The 15,234-nt window shown below is 45.3% G+C and overlaps 1 protein-coding gene across 1 annotated transcript in view; it reads left to right on the top strand.

The window, feature by feature from the left end:
- SHLD1 (shieldin complex subunit 1) overlaps positions 1 to 15,234 on the top strand; it is a 50,729-nt gene extending 35,495 nt beyond the window's left edge. The window contains exons 5-6 of the mRNA XM_072927679.1: positions 9,627 to 12,330; positions 12,702 to 15,234. Coding sequence (XP_072783780.1) covers positions 9,627 to 10,147 — 521 coding nt within the window. The 3' untranslated portion in view covers positions 10,148 to 12,330; positions 12,702 to 15,234. The remainder of the gene's footprint in view (positions 1 to 9,626; positions 12,331 to 12,701) is intronic.

Below are 15,234 nucleotides of genomic sequence, written 5' to 3'. Positions count from 1 at the left end.
AAAGGGTGTAAACAAGTCTGGAGTGACTGAAACCTTTTGCTGTTTGTCCTTTGAGGGCTGAGCTGGGAAATGCCTGCATTGCCAAGCCTTCCTCGTGACTGGCTGAGAGGACAGGGTAAGAAGATGGGGATGGAGACTTGCTTGCTCAGTGTTTTTTCTTCTTTATATCTTTTAAAGTCACGCACTTTGTCAAGGACCTCCTCCTTTCTGCTCTGTACTTGAGGTTTTCCCGGTCCATTGAGAAGCACCACCTAGAGAAATCAGGGTACGTGTGTGCAGCCCTGGGGCCTGAGGATTCACTCCCAATATCCTTCTTAAGTTATAACCAGTTCCAATTTCAGTTTTCAGGTGCTTGGTTTATTAGCCACAGAGCAATTCCTGCAGAAAGCTGGTTCTATAAACGGCAAAATAATTCTGTTCAAAGCCCAATTTTGTCTCAAGCTAGTTCTGATGGAAGAGATTTTCTGTGATTCCCAAAACAGCATATAGATAATTAAACAAAAGCCCTTGTGGTCCTCAAGCCTTCAGCATTTGTGAATGGTCTATAAATGTGCCTATTGCTGTAGTCCAATTTCTGTTCATTACTTGATCTTTAGTAATACTGCAGCAAAACTAGATGGCTCAAATATTTATTCAATATATATCTTTAAAGGAGCAAGCCAAAATGTCACAGACTAGTGATGAGAAAATGTCTCCCAGGTTATTAAACTTGTATATCTTGTTTGCTTTTCATTGTAGTCTGTACAGATTGTGTTTTCTGTCTCTTGAAAATTTCCTTGATGACTCTTTGATGTATCTGACACTGATTTTTTCAGTGTCAGGCTATTTAATTTATTAGCCTGTGGAAAGCTGATAGATGGAGATTGGTATCTTGCTTCCATTCTTACATTTGAGTCTGTTTTTTCATTTTTAATCCATGTCTGGTGCACAAGCTCCCACTGGCAGTGCAGAAGAAGAAAGCCCCAAGCTGTGTGATCTCACAGCCCCCATGGCTGGAGAGGATGTGGGTCTGCTCTTTTCTGTGCCAAGGCACTGGAGGCTGGCACATCTCTGCACAGCCTGTTCAGTGCTCTCAGCCACATCAGGCCTGCAGGGAAAATGCCTCGTTTTGCCTCCAGATTTTCACTAGTTGTATTTACCTTTGTACCTGCTATTTGCTTGTGCTTTTTGAGACAATTCCTTTGTTGTTTTTATTTTTCTATTCCTGCTTCTAAAACAAGAGCAAGCCTTTCTGTGTTTGTCTGATGTGCAGCATATTTTCAGGAGTATGATACAGACAAGAAGCATGGTTTCAAAGCCGCCTTATTGCAAATGAATTCAGGAAACCATCTCTGCAAATGTTCCTCTGTTGTTCTTTGTGAAAGATCAATCCTGACTGGAGGTGAAGACCTTTGATCTGAAGAGGTACAGACTGCACACATTCAGCTGTTTCACTCCCATCTAGAGGGAATCAGTCCCCCTGTAAGCATTTCTTGCAGTATTTCCACACTTGAGTTTCTGGCCTTGGACAAAAATGAAAGATCAGAATCTTGAAATCTGGGAACTGCAAGGTACCCTCTTGTTCTTCTGCTGTAGAAGTGATCTGCTCCTAAAGCATTAGTAGAGTTAAAGCTTAGGTGGCATTAGATGGCATAAAATATCTATGGCTTCTTTTAAATTTACTAAGAGCATCTGTGTATTCAGCACTCCTGAAAATCAATGCACCAGTCTGAGATCTGAACCTAATTGTAAGTTGGTACAAAATTGAACAAATTCACACAAATGCACAGAGGAGACATACAAGTCTGTAGGTAGGAGGGTTAAAAAGTTGAGAGGAAGTTGTATTTAACTGAGTTTCACCTTCCTCTGCCTTATTTGACTCAGTTTTCTACCTCTTTTCATTTTTGGGGCATTTTCCCTTCCCCACAGCAGCTGTTCTACAATAGATCAACTGTGGTACAGACATCAACTCCACATCAGGATTCAGGTCTCCAAGTACAGAACTTCCCATTAAGATGGGCAATGACAGTATTACAGGTCATAACTCTTTTGTAATCAAAAGTATTTACAAGTAGTAGGATTGCACCTACAAGTCAAGAGGGATGTTTGAAAAATACCTTTCTTTGCAGTATTTTCTTGGTCAAGAACTGCATTTCTGCCTGTGATTCTCAAGTCACTGGTGTCCACAGATGTGCAGAGCTGGCTGGAAGCAGGGCTGAAATGCCTGTGAATCTCTTCAGTGTAACCCCTGTGTGCGTTTGTGGGAGTTGAGATTAATCAGTTGGATTTTCAGGTGCTGTAACAGCAAGGGAAGGCAGAGTACCCCAAACAACCCCTCACCCCATCTCCTTTTCCAAGTTCACACAATCTGTGAACAAAGCAAATATTTTGCTAAATTTTATATCATATGTCAGTCTTCTAGTCTGTTCTTATTAAAGAACACTGTCATGGCAGGCTCTTCCCCTTGCATTTAGCTGTACGAATAGCATCATTTCCTGTTTTTCCAGGCAAACTGTCATAAAGATCACTCTCCAAGGAGATGCAGAAGACAGAAATTTTTGTAAACTGATGATGGGACTTGAGCAGTTTTATCTCCAGTGAGAGCTGTCTGCTTATTCTTGCCAAAGGCATTACTGAAGATTATTGGTCCTCTTGATTGCTGCAAATGTGTAACTGAATGAGAGACAAAGTATTTCGTATATAAAGAAAGGATATTGCTCTGGGTTTTCTTTTCAGTAATTGCAAATAGAGGCGTACTTCCTCAATAATCCTTGTAATTTAGGGCTGTTTCCTGTCATTGCCAGTGACCATTACTGAATATTTCAGAATAAGTAGCAGTTTTCCTCTTTCTGTGTCAGCCCCATCCTCAAAATGGTGTTTACAACATTCAGTGTCCTGCCTGTTGGGCTGCATTCTTGCCTCTCTGAAAGGGTTTGTTAAAGCCTGGAAAAATGGGATTTAATAACTCTCCCGATTTTTTTTTTTTTTTTTGCTAGTCTTGTCTATGATCACTAATTCTCATCCAGATAGATTTTCAAATCCACTTTTAGTTTCAGCTCACAACTTCATCAGTTCAGAATGACCACATCAACAAAATGTCTACATGTTCAGTATCTTTCCTTTGTGAGCCTTGCCAGAAACAGGAAGGATTTCTCCCTCTAAGGCTTGTCTTTTGCCTTAGAACCCTGAAGAACATTGTCTTCAGACCCTCTTCCTCTCTAGGAGAGGTATCCCTGAATGACTCAGAGTCCCAAGGGTCTTTCTCAGTTCTTGGCTGAAGAGGTGGGCATAGAAAATCCTTTTCTGAATTCTGGCATTTCGTTGCTCTTAGTAAAATAGAGTTCCTTAGGCAACGCTTCTTGGGTCAGAAAGCTAACAGTTCAGAAAGGGCTAACTCTACAGAATCAGCTGGGGAAAAAAAGACAAGACTGGAATTGACAATTTCTAGGCTGGAAAAAATACAAACAGAAATTACTATCATTTGCTTCATCTGTGCAATGTAACTAAAGTGAGAAAGCTTCTTCAGTCACCGTAGAACACAGATTTCCTCCATAAAACTTTTACAAATCTCACAGTGAAAATCAGCTAGGCAGGATTGTTTCTCACCTGCTTCAAGCATCAGATTTTTATTCTGAAATAGGATGAGCTTAAAGACAAATACGATCTGGGGCTAAATTAGAGCCTTCCATGTAGTAAAAAAACAGTACCAAAAGAAGGAAAAATCTATCATTTTACTCAAAAATCCTCCTGCTGTCAGGAAGATAGAAGTCAAATCTGATTCAAAAGGTGAGTCTTCCCTGTGGGCAGAGCAGTGCAGTGGTTGTGGTGATAAAGGGCTTGCCATGGGTGGACAGCTGTGCTTTTCACCAGCAGAGAAGGCAGAGGCTCAGCTGGGGCTGCGTGGTTGGATCCTGTCTGGAAAGCCCACTGGGATGTTTGGGTAAGGAGAGGGTCAGGGTTAGACTGCTGCTGGACAGCAGCAGGGTCTGCATGGGAGCTTGCACGCTGCTGTTCTTACAACCACTTCCCTGAGCTCTCCAAATGCCTGATTGGAAGCTGAGCAATTAGCTCAAGAAGCCTTATCAGAGTTTCCTCTGGGAAATGGGTGCCTTTGGTGTTACACACACATGGTGAGTCAGGCTGAGTCCCCAAGACTTTGTAACAGGAAAGCAGCAAACTGCAGTTTTATAAAGCCCCTTGATGCCCTCATCTGCTAGATAATAACTTCCATTGACACTTCATGTTTTCAGCTATGTAAATTTTTTTTAATTATTATTTATGTTTCAAAGAAGGTGTACCCTTAAAAATAGAATCTTTAACCTTAGATCTTAAGCAGTGTTTGAGACAAATAGGATACTTTAGGGCTTTTTACTGGCTCAGGAATTATGTGAATTAAACCACTCTAAGTATATCTATTTGAAGAGTTCTTAAATTTGCTGTTTGTATTTTTTAGAATGATTATGAGCTCCAAGGGAAGGAGCTTCTCTGAGAAAATAAAATCTCAGGCACCCCAGGGTTTTGTTGCTGCCCATCCCTTCAAAGACACCCATGATCTTTGCAGTGGCAGCAGAAGTCCCTGTGTGCTGGTGCACTTGGAGCAGCTGCTCACACACAGTAACCTCCAAAGCCCATTGCTCTGGGGCCTGGCTGAGGATGTGCCGTCCTCCTCAGGCTCTTGGGGCACAGCTGTAAGTGGTGGTGTTTGTGAGCTGCTCCTGCCCATACCTATTGCCCTGCCTGTGGGGCTGGTTGCTTAGGAACAGATCTGTGAGGTGGCAGTGGTGTTTATCTCTTGGCCTTCGGCAGATAAGGAGTGTTAATTTGCAGTTCATATTGTAGCTGACTTTCTCTGTGCTTTATTAAATGCAGTGTGTTTGAGCAGTGAAAGCTTTCATTGAGCTGAGTTTCCCAGCTGGATTAAAAGCTCAGCATCAGAGGTGAGCTCTGGGAGCAGGGCAGGGTTTAATACCAGTGTGACATTTGGAAGAGTGTCTAGGGGAATGCACTGGGCCTGCATGTTGCATTTCAAGAGCACTTTACTATTTGCCAGCCTTTTTATTTTTCTTGAATTTCAGATTCCTAAGGGAGTTAGACCGAAAGGGGAAAGTTTTTATGCTTCCCTAAAATAACTGCTTACGTCTTATTCCACAGAATTTGAAGCCCTCCCTCCAACTTTTCACACCACAAATGTGCAGCAGAAAGAAGAAAAAAAGCAGAGAGCCTGGCTCAGTACGGGGCCATACCCAGTGCTATTCCTCTGTCCCTGTCTCCCTTTTCTACTCCAGTCCCCAAATTCCTGCCTTTTTGCTGCCTTGTGCCCACCCTCACTTTCTCCAGGTCTCCTGTCAGAGCAGCTGGCGTTAGCAGAGCTCTTGGCCAGCACTCAGAGTCAGGCACAGCCACATGTGCCACCCCTGTGGGCTGGGGGATGAGGAATATTGCTGGTTTTATCGTGTGTAAAGCAGAGTCTCACAGATCCCATCTTGTGAGCTGCAGCCTACTGCAGATGACAACAGGAGAAAGCTGGTTTCTGTGGCACCAGGGAGACAGCAAAGCAGCAAGGCTTATTATGTTCTTATTTTCACTTTCGGTTCACAATTTAAATACCCACAAGGAACAAATCTGCTTTGCTTGTGAGAGTCTTTTTGAATGATAATGTCAGCAGAAATTTCATTTTCCCTTTGCCCAAGAAGACAACAGCTGTTTTCTGCAAGGCAGAGAAATTGTAATCTCTACAATTATTCCATACTGTACACCAAAAGGCTTTAGGATCTTTCATTTACTCAAGGTAATAAGTGTTTGTGCAGTATTTAGCAGATTGATATTTATTTTCTTGATACTTGTTTTTTTGGGGCTATTCCAATTTAAATGTGGTAATAAAAATCCTATAATGCCAGTATATTTCAGCTCATGTAAAGGAATGTGATCAGCAGCTCACACATGGGTTTTTAACTGTTGTCATCAGAGGAAATGTTCTTAATGCAAGCAAGGCAATAGCATTTGATCCTCAAATGTCTAGATTTGCAATTTCTGAGTACTCAGGTGTGTGATTACTGGCAGGCTAAAGTGCTTTGTGAGATTGGGGTAGAAAGAGTTCTTGCCAAATTCTCCTAAAACTTATTCTTTCTTCCCTGCACTCCCATGATGATACATGCACTCCCACTGGAAACAACCAGGTAGAAAGAAAAAAAGAACAAAATATGCTTTTCTATGCATCAAATGTCTCAAGTGCTCCACACATGTGCATTGAGCGCAGTTACACAGAAATTCAAACAGCTACATTTTCTGTAAGTGTAACTAATAATATTGCTGCATTGTTGCCTCACTGAAAGTGGCCCAGGTTCCAAGCAGGATTTGGTTTTGTGCTTCAGGCAGTAGGGTTATAGGCTTGTACCAGATGGAGCTTTTAAATTTTCATCAGCAGGTTTATAAACACAAGAATATCCTTTTATCTGCCCCCAGCTCTTTTACTAATTAGTTGCAACTGTTGAACTTCAATTAGCATGGAGTGGAGGAACAGATGAAATAATATATATTCTTACTCATGATTATCCATCATGTGAGAATGAAATAGACATTAATAATGAGTGTTTCAGTTTTTTGGGGCTTTTCTATTGGTGCTTTCCCCTCCCCCCCCCCCCCCTTTAATACTCGGTAGTATAAATGAGTGAAAATAGCTAAAAATAATGAGGCAGATTCTCTGGTGATGAAATTCTATTGCAGGCAAAGAGTGAGAGTTTTCAGCCTTGCTCATCTTTGCTTTGACCCCTGTAGGTGTTGGGCCAAGCCAACACAAGGGTGTGTGACAGCTGTGTTGTTAAGTTTGCCATGGGAGGATTTTACAGAGGCATTTATAAAACTACATTTTTCCTGCTGCTGAGAGGTGGCCAGAGAGGTCCAGGCTTTGAAGCAACCCTGCTGTGTGTTAAGAGAGAATCCCAGATTTTCTGAGGGGAGCATGTGCATGGATAGGCAAAGGAATTGATAAGTTGAATGCTGTCTTTGCCTTTAGCAGCACGTTTATTGGCGTGCAAAGTGTGCTTGTGTTCTCTGTGTGTGCTCCAGCTGAGAAGCTCTTTCTGGACCCTGCAGGCATCCTGCTGCTGGGCTTGTTCCCTGTGGTTTATAAATCATTCAGGAGATTTGCACCTTTCAACAACAGTACCAGCTCTCTAGAGGGTATCGAGGAAGGATCTCTACCTTAACTGCTGACTTTAAGGCAGGAAAAGGTTTGGGTGTACTTTCAAACATCAGTCTTGGCACACAGTTTGAGAATGTATTGGAAGATTGTCAGGAGAGCTAAGGAAAGGCAGCACTTTGCAAGGTATAGATTGGTTCTGGGCATTCTGCATCCAGCTTTTCATGTCACAGAATGATAGAATGCTGAGGGGTTGGAGTGGACCTTAAAGACCACATAGTCCCAACTCCATGGACAGGGACACCTCCCCCTAAATCAGGTTCTCAAGGCCTTACCCAACCTGGCTTTGAGCACTCCCAGGGCTGGGGCATCCATCCCTGTTGGCTCTCTTGCCTTAAGAAGGCTTTGCTGGAAAAGCGATCCACTAGGAGGATAGGGCCTACTGTTGGGAAATAGAGATGCATAAATCTGAACCAGTAACTGAAAGAAAACTGTTCTCACAGTAATAATAATAATGAAATATGTTCTGGCTAATCAAACCCAGAATATACCTCTGAGACACTTACTGGTCCCTCCTTTGGTGGCTTGTGCTTCAGCATAAGGATGGCAGCTTTATGACCGTGGAATAAAAAACAGTAGAGACCTTTCAAATCATTGAGTCCAACCATAAACCTTACACTGCCAAGTCCACCACTGAACCATGTCCCCAAGTGCCACATCTACATGTTGTTTAAACACCTCCAGAGATGGTGACTCAACCACGTCCCTGGGCAGCCTGTTCCAGTGCTTGGCAGCCCTTTCTGTGAAGGAATCTTTCCTGATCCCCAAACTTAGATGGTAGCATTGCTAAAGTCTCCCCTGACAACATGAATCCAACAGAATTTCTCTTTTCCCGAGTCAAGCAGGCTTGGTATGTGTAGCTGGAGGCAGCTGCTGCTCTGTCACAAAGTGTGGCTGTGAGCAGAAGGTAGCAAAAAGCCAGCACGACCCAGGGGTCTGCAATTGCCACAGGAGTCTGAGTCCAAGTGCCACTTGATGGAATTATCAGAGATGCATGAGACTTCAGCTCTTACTTAGCATAGGCTGAGAGCTGACTGAGGAAAATCTGACCTCTTCTCTGATCTGCTATTCTGATGCCATAGCTCACTGTTAAAAGAAGGCCACCAAGCTTTTCTTTGTACTGCACTGGAAGTGACACATTGCAAGGGGAGGGAAAGTTCTATTTAAAATTGCATAATCAGAGATGAAGTGCAATTGAGAAGAAAGATCAAAGATGGGAAGTAGGGACAGGAAGAAAGAGATACGAGGTACAGTGTGTCTGCACAGACAGCTTAATTTCAGACAGATTAATGAATCTCTGCTTGGGAAGGGTGGCTCTCTGTACCAGGAGAGAAAAACAGCCTTCTGCCACCACACTGAGACTCCCTTTGAACAAGGTCTCCTACCAAAATGAAGGGCTGCACTCTGCTTCTCGTTTCACAGAATTAGAAAAGACCAAACTGTTTTCTGCCTGCCTGCATCCTGCTTATGTAACTTGCAGATGACGCTGTGCAACCTCTGGCTGAGCCTGGGAAATTTCCTTGTGGGTGACTCAGGTGCTTGGCAAACACTCTGGTGCAGTGGGCTTGAAGATGAGATTGCAGTCAGAGGCACTACCAGAGCCCAGTTCAAGGTCTCTTTATGGAACTCTTCCTCCTAGAAGATCATCCTGGTCTTGTCACTGCCAAGTGTCCCTGTTGTGCTGTATTAATTAGTGCAAAGCATCCCCCTTGATTGCTCTGAATCCACAGAAAACCACAGCCCTGCCTGTTACCCGGGCATGTGGGTCAGCAAGGAAGGAAGAGAAGAGCTACACAAGAACAAGTCCTTGGCCTTTGCATTAATTTTATCCATAGGGATTCCATCAGTGTGTGGGGAGAGCATTTAGTGCAGCAGGGTTGCAAAAGGGGGACTTCACGGGGAAGCACAGAGTCCCCCTTTGCAGTCCTCATTCTGAAACTCCGTGCAGTCACCAGAACAGTGTTGGTTTGGAGGCTGTGAATCTGGCTGAAAGCTGGAGGTCAGGACTGCACATTGTGCTGGAGTAAAATTGAAAACTATGAAAAGTAAGGAATAGGCCTAGAGATGAGGGAAAAAACTGAAACAGATGCAAAACCATCTCAGCTGCAAACCAGACTTCCTTGTGGGTCAGCTGTCATCTCCAGGAGCAGCAGATCCCAATTTCCACCTCTTTGGAAGTGTAACTGAGAGGAGCCAGGAGATCTGTACCACCAAGTAGGTCCAGTCACTGCAGTGTCAAGTCTGGGACAGCTGTGAGGTCCCTAAATCAGCCCATCTTACACCAGTCTGTGCAGGAAGGCCCTGTGGCAGCCCAGCTGTGTTCAGAGCAGCACTTGGTTTGCTCATGCAAAGAGCCTGTTTGCCAGACTGCAGTGGGAGGGGGACAGAAAAAGGCTTTGCCACAGGGATGACCTGGTGACTAATGAGTTTCATTGATCCCTGCTTGCAGGAGAGAGCAATCCATCACCTGCAGCTCCTGCAGGCTGTTCTGCTGGGGGCTCTGAGGAAGCAAACATGAGCTGCTACCCAAAAGCAGGGCTGTGTGAGCCCTCTGAACCTAATGGTGCTGTGCTCTCATGGGTGTATGAACGTGATGGTGCAGAAGATCCCAGCATCAGGGACTCTCTGGATGGCTTCTACAGAATGTATTGCAGAAGGCAGCCAGAGAGAAAGGATCCGACCTACGAGGCTGCCTCACGGTGTCTGTCACAGAAGATTTCAGAGCTGGAACAAAAGGATGGAACAAAATATGTGTCACGTTGTCTGCAAATGGCACAGTTGGTCTTGAACAGAGATGGATGTAAGATCTTTCCAAACTACCCCACTTCTGCTTGCTTTTCAAAGCCAGCTGAAGGAGAAGTGTTGTTGGAAAACAGGAGGAGGACACCTGGACTCTCAGATGACATCCTGCAGTTCCTCTTGAAACAAACACAGGCAGAACGTAGCCCTGATGTGTCACACAAGAAGTAAGCAAGACACTGCTTTCCTTCTGTCATGGAAGCTTTGCTTTCCCTCCAGGAAGAGGTGACTTTCTTAGACATTGTTCTCCAAGCACCACCTTCAGCACCAGGTGCTCCATGGAGGGGTTCACCCACACCAGACCTTGCACCTTGCTCTCTGAAGGGCAGCACTGCATGAGGAGCATCTGTGTAATTGCTTGGGATGTACTGACTGATTGGGAGTGTTTGTTACTGGTGTTTGCATCCTTACCCAGGGTTAACAGTGGTCCAGCCCAAATTCAGCCCCTGGGTGGGCATTGCTGTCCAAGTGCTGGCTGTAACAGAACGTTTGAATGACCTTGGCATGATGTGCCCCAGCCCTGCAGACGGAAAGTTAAGATTTCGTTCTGCACATTTGCCTCCACAGGGTGCCTGTTAGCTCTGTGTTTTTACCTACAGACATATAACCCCACAGTTATGACTGCAGTGCCAGGTGAGTGTTTCTGACAGAAAAAGAGTGTGTGTGCATGAGAAAGAGAAAATACAGCTCTGAGTATGCTCTCTGACAGAGCTTCTGTCCTGTTTACCTCCCCACCATTACCCCCCCAACAACCTTCAGTTCTTTCTTTCATGGTGCTGCTAATGAGATCCCTGGGGGAAAGTTCCTTTAAAATGAAATGGATCTCTGAGCCCAAGGAGGCTGATGTCAGGCAGCAGCAGAGCAATGAGCCCACACACAGACACTTAAGGTTTCTCTTGCAGAAGCCTCCCAGCTTGGTGGCTTCTCTGTTGTTATCTGCCTCTGCCAGGCAGATAAATGTCTTTGTGCATGTTTTCCACCCACTGGCTGGTGGACAGAAGGAGCAGTTTGCTGTAATGATGCTGTTTGCTGACTGGGGAGGCCATTCTCCAGCGTGGGTGTGAGCAAGGAAGCACAGAGTGCCAGAAGAAGGGATGTGTTAAGGATGAGAGCAGATGGGCAAAGGAGGAAGAACAAAAGAAAGGAAGGGTGGTTGGGGTTTCAAAGGTCATCAGTGTGGTTGCTCCAGTACAGCCACAGTGCTCACACCAGTTTTGGTATTTGATGTTCAGTGTTTGCCAGCCCAGCTGCAAACCTCTCATCCGCTCCCTGTCCACACTGGCAGATGTCAGAGTGGGTGTTTGTGTTGCTGTGCTCCCCACGTCACATTCCCTGCTGCAGTCCCACATGGGGCTGCTATTCCTGCCTTGCTGCCCCTGGCAGATTGGCACAGCCACTGTGCTCTGCAGGTGTTTCTGGCAAAGGCAGTGGAAGTTTGGCTGCTGCCTTCAGTCTGAGCAGGAGGGGGCCCAGCTGGCTGCCAGTTATGGCCAAAGTCTTAGGACTTGGTTTAATTTCTCTTTGCAAATGGATTTATATTGGAGCTGCCTGGGTTTAGCTTCCTGTCCTTGAGTCATCATGGAACCAGTAACATTTGGCTTTGTGGTGGTCCTTCTCTGTGTGTTGCTTGCTTGCTTTTATGGCAGAGGTGTTGTAGATGTGCTGGAGGGCACACAGAATATTGGAGCAGACCTTCAGCTGCTCCCCCAGCATTGCTCAAGTTAATGGTGCTAAGGGGGAAGAAAAAAGAGGTGAGGATGCAGCATCGTTCCTGTAGTAGCAAACAAAACCACTCCATCAGAGGTCTGCATCTGAATCCCTTTTGTTGCTGTGTTTGGTCAGTGCTTTGGGTTAGCTTGAAAACCATCTGGTCTCCTATTTAAACTTTTTAAATAATTATTTTAATTTAAAAAAAAAAAAAGCCAAAGACATTTGATTTCCACAAAGAAAGCTTGCAGAAAAATAGGAAGTTCCTGCTCTTTAGGAGGGACCTACTCATGTTTGAGACATCCCTACTGGCTTTTGATGTAAGAGAAAAGAAGCTTGGAATGGCAAAATAGAGAAAAGGTGGCTGCTGGAAGAGCATGAAGAGAAATACTGGCAGAGGAGAGCATGAAACTGTTCAATTTTAAGGATCAACGTAGGCAGAACAGACTGGATGCAGATGAAAAATTTGGATTATGACTCATATCTACAAATCTTGGCTGGCATCTTGCAGAGGACATGGTAATCTCTGTGCTGCTGAAAGATGCAGTCTTTTGAGAAGTTTGCACGCCTCAATCAGGAGTGCTGCAGCTCTGTGCACTGCTCACTTCCAGTGGATCATGGATATGACTATCCATGGCTTCCTCAAGGTAAAAAGAGGCTTTTTGCATGGCAAGTACTGAGAGTGGCATGAAGCCCTCACAGAAGTGTCCCATGTTCTGTCCATTTCCCCCCAGCCTGTGCAATAACCTGAGAAACTGAGTTTATTCCTGAGAGGTGAGGTGCCTTCCTCTCTCCCTGGCTTGCAGTTGACTTAGTTTTGACACCTCTGTGGTTTCACTGACCCTAGCTCCACAGCTTGTTGGCCTCCCCAGCACTGGTGCTTCTCACCTGTGCTGGCAGAGACCGCTGCTGTCACCTCCTTCATCCCTCTGTGTGTGGAGGCTGCTTTAGCAAAGGCATTTGGGGCTTACACTGCAGAACAAATCCAAGGGCTTCTTTTCCCTTCTGTTTCTTCAAGGCCCACAGCCGAGGAGCAGCTCTGTGAGCCTGGCTTAGGACAACACCTGAAAACCTACAGCACCTTTCAGGGCTCTGGGAGTACAAGATCCCACGAGATCCTCAAGCAAACTGTGTAAGTGAAGTAAAACAGAGGGAATTGGTCCCATAATGTAGGGCAAGCAAGGCCAGAATTGCTCCCCCATTGCCGAGCAGGAGGAACCCAGGACATGGTGAGGACTGGCTTTGGCCCAGGGGTTTCCCTGTGCACAGCCAGATCCAAACCCCAGCCAGGGTGTGTCAGAGGTGTGTGTGTGGTGGGGTGAGGGTGCTGCTGCAGGCCTGAGCCCCTGCCCAGGCACCCCAGGGTGCTGCTGCAGGCCTGAGCCCCTGCCCAGGCACCCCAGGGTGCTGCCTCTCCTCCCTTCCAGAAACACCTGAGCTCTTTGCCATCCGTGCTGAATCCCGCCGTGTTGTCGGTCCCTGGCTGGAGCTGCTCCAGGACGTTTGCTGTCCATGGCCTCTCTGCTGCTGGCTCCCACAGCATTTTTGTTCTGCCTCCCACACGGTGGCTGGTGGGAGGTGCTGATTCATGCCAGTCCTGCAGCCAGGGAGGGCTGAGCTCCTGCCTCAGGTGCTGAACTAGCCCTCAGCTGGCCTCAGTGAAGTGAACAGAGCCAGGGCTGTTACACCACAGGGATTTTTCCCCAGGAGTTTAAAGGGCTTTGGTATGCCTGGATATATCAGGACATAGCTTGTTAAAACTGCTATATGACAGAGAGTGTACATCCTGTATAAATGTGGCTATTCCATTACTGAGCATTGGTGATTTTGTGTGGGGCATGTGTTTTCCCACAACACAGAAGTTCATGTTAAAAATACCCTGTTCTGTAGGCTTTCCCTAATGACTATTTTCCCACACACATCGATTAGGCAACAGCATATGCCAGCATTTCTTCCTTAAAAGTAAAATCTGGCACATAGCACACAGAGCATGAAGTAATAAGATGTGACTAAAGCAATAGCTGGAGCTAACCAAAGCCAGAAAACTTGTGGCTAAAAGGTCAAACCTTTTTTTAAATTGCCTTTGCAATCAATGTTTGTTTGCAGGTGCTGGGACTTGGGAGGGAAAGTCTTGTAATAAAGAACAACTGTCATAAGAAATTTCCCCCTCAGTACAAGCCAAACAAACTTTCACTTGCATTGGAAGGTAGGTTCTTGTAATGGGAGATGTCAGTCAGCCTTGGGGCAGCTGTCACTTTCCAGTGTTAGCTCATTGCTGTGAGAGATGAGGCAGAGATGGTGCTAAATGGCTGCTAAAATCAGCACCTCCCGGCAGAGAAGCAGGGTGATTCTGCAATTAAGGGTGCTGAGGTGGGGGTGCTGTGCCCTGCAACAAATCTGCGGTGTGACTTCCACCAATTCGTTTTTCCAAGTTGCCAGCAGGTTGTTTTGAGTATCTGAGAGCTTCAGAGAAAGAGTGAAAGGGCTGTGCCTTTACACCCACATCTCTAACAACAATTCCCCTCAGAACCCTGCAATTAGAGGTTCAAACAATAACAGAGATTTTGCATCTGTGGTCCAGGCCCCCCTGTTTAAGGAGCAGCCTGTGTAAGTGTTCTGTGAGGCAGCTTGGTTTTGATCCCTGTTTTTGCCTCTTCCCGGGTCTGCCCAGTCCTTGGGCCAAGCTGAGCAGCACAAGATGAAGTGGGAGTGCAGACAAGTGCTCTGCTGGGCTCTGTCTCTGGGAGTCTTCGTGCTGCTGGTCAAGAATAGACTGGTTGCACGTGAATAAGTAGGAAAAAAAATTCTTCTGGCAGAAATTCTTCTGCTCTTTTGAGGGCTGGGGGAGTCTTTGCAAAGGCAGCAGTGAATTAGGCTGAAAATGCAGTGGTGTGCTGGACAAGCACCAGACTGATTCCTGTGCCACTTCCTCCTGTTCCCATTCCCAGGGGGTGCTTCTGCAGCTGATTTTTCCCCAAAAAGGCTCCGTGTTGGGAAAGCCACCCACTGTGGCTTTTTCTTTCTCATATCCAGGGTAGCAGAGTCTCTTTCAAGGTCTCTTTTCCTGCTTTTCCTGTTTGGATCACCTTCCCACCATCAGGGTTACTAGGCAAATTTACACAGATGCAGCATCTTCCTGCTATTTTCATTTTCCAAGGCTGCCTTTAAGCTTAAGCCTTTTAAGGTATTTTGATAAGCTCACAGCATTTCACACAAAGGGCCTAAAAGTCTTAAAATCAGGGTATGTGAAAGGAAAAGGACAGTCTTAAGGAGGAAAGATGCTAGCAAAATATTCTACTGCATTTTGTAGGTTTTGCTCTCTCTTTCCTAGGCTTTTTTTGCAATTGAGTTTTGTTCTTTGTGCCAGTGGTGATTCAAAAAAAGGGTGATGGAAAATTTCTTGGGTGATTCCTTTTGCTGTGTGAATACTGCTGGCATAAAATAGATCTCTCAACACTGTGTTTTCAGTCTGCAATTATGTGCAAGGGCATAATTGGATTTTTGTTTCAGTATATACACTGTTCAGTAATAAAAATTTTATTCTGAAATCA

The sequence above is a fragment of the Taeniopygia guttata genome, chromosome 3 (genome assembly GCF_048771995.1).
Source record: "Taeniopygia guttata chromosome 3, bTaeGut7.mat, whole genome shotgun sequence".
Lineage (NCBI taxonomy): Eukaryota > Metazoa > Chordata > Aves > Passeriformes > Estrildidae > Taeniopygia > Taeniopygia guttata.
This window is presented reverse-complemented; position numbering and strand designations above follow the sequence as displayed.